General features: G+C 40.5%; 1 protein-coding gene across 1 annotated transcript; it reads left to right on the forward strand.

The window, feature by feature from the left end:
* Positions 1-2783: 2783 nt before the first annotated feature.
* Positions 2784-3719, forward strand: LOC124243408 (olfactory receptor-like protein OLF3). Its single transcript, XM_046668982.1, has one exon. The coding sequence runs from the start codon at positions 2784-2786 to the stop codon at positions 3717-3719; it is 936 nt and encodes a 311-aa protein (XP_046524938.1).
* The last annotated feature ends 1086 nt before the right edge of the window (positions 3720-4805 follow it).

Raw genomic sequence — 4805 nt, forward strand, 5'->3', positions numbered from 1 at the left:
AACTATATGAAAAAACAGTTGATAAACAGAAACACATTAAAATTAAAATTGAATAGAACTACATAAAAATTAAGGACATCTCTTTAAGAAAGTGAAAAAGTAAGCCAAAATTTGGGAGAAAATTTTTGTGGCACATATAAACGATAAATGACTCATATTCAAAATATGTAAAGAACTAAAATCAACAAGAAAAAGAGGGGTAACTGGATAGAAAAATGGGCAAGAAATTGAACACCCACCTCAGAAAATCAAATATCCAAATGGCCCATAAATATTTTAAAATATGTATAACTTCATTAGTCATCAAAGAAATGTAAAATATAATCACAATGAGATACCACTATATACCCAACAGAATTGCTAAAATGAGAAAGACTGACAATAGAGAAAGGTTAGAGCAAAGAAATGCTCACATATAGTTGGTGGGAATAGGATTGGTACAGCTGTTTTGACACAACTGATGATATTAGCTAAAGCTGGACATGCACATAATCTAAGCACGTGAACATAAATATGACAAAATATGGGTGTGTGTGTGAGAATGCTCATAATACTGTTTTTAATAGCCACAAACTAGAAACAACCTAGATGTCTATTAATAGAAGGGATGTATAATTTGAGATGCTTTAAGTAGGTAGTAAATTTTTGTAGTATTTGCAGACTATGAGGGCAGACATCTAGATACACACATAGTTAAATATTTTGACAATGCCCAGTTAAAAGGAGCCTTCCAGTACTGAGACAAAATGGGGAAAAGTCACACAAAATAGTTGCATCAGCTGCGAAGAGAAAATTTGATCATAGCTCATGTATAACTTCAGAGTCATGTCACAGGAGATATCGCTCAAAGGTCCCACAGGTGATCTGTGAATAAGTGGGCACTTTGGGTCAAACAGCCTCAATCCCGAGTACACGGACAGAAAGTCATGGCTAGTTATAACTTCCTCACAGAGAAACTTCGACAAAGATTTCGGAGAATGTCTCCAGGGCTTTGGATTCTCTTGTGTTTCTGGGTCAGGAAAAACTAAATTCTCATTTGCAAATTCTCTTAAATTGGCATGAGAGTTCAAGGTGAGGGAATCACCATGCAGAGAAGGAGAAGTAATGGAAGACAAAGAAGCACAGCATAATTGGCCTGCAGAGATTTTATCTCTGAGGGAAAAGAAAGTTATTTTTTCCAAATCCCACATCTTGCCCGGCCCTGCTCTTCTGGGGTAATGCTGGCCTCCTGTCCTGGAGTAGGGCAGTCATACTCAGAGGCTTTCCAGAAGGTTCTTAAGACTATGAGTCAGGAAACCAGGGTTTCCTTAACCCATAGCTTCTTCCTAAGCTCATGTGACAATTGGATTGAATTTGGTCACTGGAGAGATAAGAGTTCCATTTTGGCAACTGGTTTTAAGAAAACACGTTTTAGGTAAACAGACTGAGAAGAAAGTTCTTTCAGATACCTCTGAGAAGTGAAGCACCTACCACAGGGCTTTGACTGCATTCATGGGAATCACCGGGTGTAGCGACTACACCCAGGGTACTAGTCGTGTTCCCTGTTTCGGAAATCACTTGTGATTTGAATAAGGAACAAACAAGATTACTAAGAGTTCCAAAGAGAATTTCTGAATACTAGACCCCTTGAGCTTTCTGAAATACTAATGTTTCAGCAGGATGAGAAAGTCTGGAGATGGTACTGAGCAGACCGTGGTGTTACTTCTGGTCATGTGAGTCATGGTAGAGGGAGCATAGGACAAGGATGAGAGAAGACTTAGTTTCCTAAGGTGGAAAATAGTCAAATATTTCAGATGGGGATAAATAAAGGGGGGTTAATGGAAAGAGATAATCAATAGTCATTTCACTGAGTTCATTTCAAGTAGTCATTTTCCATCACACCATAGTCTCCATAGCTTACACCATGCAGGATACAGACAAGTAGACTCAGCGGGAATGTGCAGCCGGTTTTCCCTTATCTCTTAGTTAACACACTAACATTTGCGGCAAGTATTTGCCTCATCACTTACTAGGGAAAGGAGTTACTGCATCTTTGACTTTGATTTATTTCTTGATAGCCATACCCTGTTGTTGACCCATGCTCTGCTGCTCTTCCAAAGAAGGAAGAAAATAACACTGCAGGTTCCTTCCTCTTATCCTCTCTCGCCAACAAGAGACAAGCAGGTGAAGACTTCTCAAAACTGAGCCTGATCATGCAGGTCTTTGTTCTTTTTCTCACTGACTCTAAAATGTAATCTTGCCAATTTTTTGCTACTTAAAAATCTGTGTTAGATTTGCTACCTTCTAACTTGTAACCCCCAAATTTCTGATTTTAGAAGGGTAAAACTTGACTATCTTATTTTCATGGTCTGAGAATCCAGAAGTAGAAACGTAAATTTTAAAAAACTGTTCATGCCCGTTAGGTTTCATTCAACAGGGATTTTGAGCAAGTAAGGAGGGAAAAACTGGGATCCAACAAAGGACTAGATAAACCCCATGGTTAGGAATTGGCTCTACAGAAGAGAATCGCCTGTTACAGTTAATCATTTTCACTCAAATCTCTAAGAATTTTAATAAAACTTTTCCTACTTAAGGAAGGAGAAAAGAAGCGTTTTCTTTTTTCCTTGAATCTGAGCCCCATCAATGGGTTCTATTGTGGCCCAAACCCTGAAGGAGACATAGAATCTGGGAAAACACACCACTTTTAGATGGCTGTTTGGTCTAAATGAACTTATAAGACCCTCTACCACTCTTGGTATCTGGTACTTATTGATTTATAACTAGGGTTTGGTCTTCAGAGGCTCATGGGCAGGGAAAACCAGACATGGATGAGTGAATTCATTCTGCTGGGCTTGTCCAGCTTCTGGGAGACTCAGGTTTCCCTCTTCATCCTTTTCCTGGCCATGTATCTGGTGACCGTGCTGGGGAACTTCCTCATCATCCTCCTTATCAGAATGGACAGCAGGCTAAATACACCCATGTACTTTTTCCTTAGTGTCCTGTCATTTGTGGACATCTGTTATTCCAACAGCATTGTCCCACAAATGCTTGTTCACTTCCTGTCAGCCTCGAAGTCCATCCCGTTCCGCAACTGTTTGCTCCAGCTGTCCATCTCGCTGGCAGTGGCAAGCACGGAGTTCTTTCTGCTGGGAGCCATGGCCTATGACCGCTATGTGGCGGTGTGCCACCCACTTCACTATGCAGCCATCATGCATGGAGGACTGTGCCTGGGGCTGGCTGCCGGCTGCTTGGTGGCTGGTTTCATGAATTCTCTGATGGAAACAATCATCACCTTCCGGCTTCCACTGTGTAACAATGTTCTCAATCACTTTGCCTGTGAAACCCTAGCAGTGCTACGGCTAGCCTGTGTGGACATCTCGTTCAACAAGGTCATGGTGGCCATCTCAGGATTTCTGGTGATCATGCTTCCCTGTTCTCTGGTCCTCTTCTCCTACGGTCATATAGTTGCTGCCATTCTGTGTATTCGCTCTGCCCAGGGACGCCGCAAAGCATTTGAGACCTGTGCTTCCCACCTCACTGCGGTTTCCATGTGCTTTGGAACAACCATCTTCACATATATGAGACCTGAGGCTGGCTCCTCAGCAGAACAGGAGAAGATGGTCTCCCTGTTCTATGCTGTGGTGACCCCAATGCTGAATCCCTTAATCTACAGCTTGAGGAACAAGGAGGTGATGAGTGCCCTAAGAAGAGTGTGGGAAAAAATTAGTGAAAAAAGGTAAAGATTCAAAGAATTTCTCCTTTCCTCCAACAGCCCAAAGAGTGGCATTCCAAACAAAGAGAAAATGATTGATGTGCCCTTTCTCCTTAGATTTGCTGACAAGGTAGATCATTCTGACCAAGTTCTTATAGACTGACTTTCCACATTAGTCCACATGTTGACTATTCATCACTGAACTATTATACATACAGTAAAAAAAAAGTCTTCAATCAAACACATTCTCTTGTTCCCTTTCATATTCCTCCTGCATATTCCCTCAGGAAATGCAATGTGGACACTGAAGTGCTTCAGCGTGAGTGAGAACAGCCACTCTTCTCTCTTGACCTCACCCCTCACCAGCAATGTGGCTTCGAAAAATGTTCTTAATGTCTCTGAGCACCAGTGTCCTCAGCTGGGAAAAGAAGTATCAATATCTTGTATGTGTAATTACCTTGAAGATTGCAGACAATCTATGTAACATACCTAGTAAAGTGGCTGGCATAGAGTAGATATTCAACTATTTTTAAAAATAGTTTTTAGGACACAGTTACAGGGCTAAGCATTACACAGCCTTCTCTCTATACACAAGAATTCAAAATGAACTTGTTTTCTATTGCTTTTGCTATAGTGGATCACTGGTCTGTGTCTGCTCCAGGTGATTTTACTCAGAACCATGGCATCTATCTATCTATCCACCCATCCATCTATCTAATCTCTCTACAATTTATCTAAGCTAAAGATCATATTTCTGTTAGCACCAAGCCAGCAAGACCTTTCTCATGAGCTCTGAACACATATATCCAATTGCTTGCTTATCACCTTCACTTACATCATATGAATCTCTTACTTAACAAATGAAAATAGAGCTATTGTGTTTGCTTCCTCTATCCCAAGCTAGTCCTTTCTTCTTGCCCCAATATGTCTTCACTGTAGTAGCAGAAGGGATCATATACATGCAGAATGATTCTTGATTCCTTTCTTTCATACCCAATCCATCAAAAGATCCCATTAGCTTTATCAACAAAATATGTGATCAATCTGATCTGTTTCCACTTCTGCTTTCTACATTTTATTTATTTATTTATTTATTTTTCTGCTTTATTTCCGT

The sequence above is a fragment of the Equus quagga genome, chromosome 8 (assembly GCF_021613505.1).
Source record: "Equus quagga isolate Etosha38 chromosome 8, UCLA_HA_Equagga_1.0, whole genome shotgun sequence".
NCBI classification, from domain to species: Eukaryota; Metazoa; Chordata; class Mammalia; order Perissodactyla; family Equidae; genus Equus; species Equus quagga.

Excerpts from the sequence above, each read along its gene's own strand:
- LOC124243408 (XM_046668982.1), top strand. The coding sequence starts at position 2,784 with ATGGGCAGGGAAAACCAGACATGGATGAGTGAATTCATTCTGCTGGGC.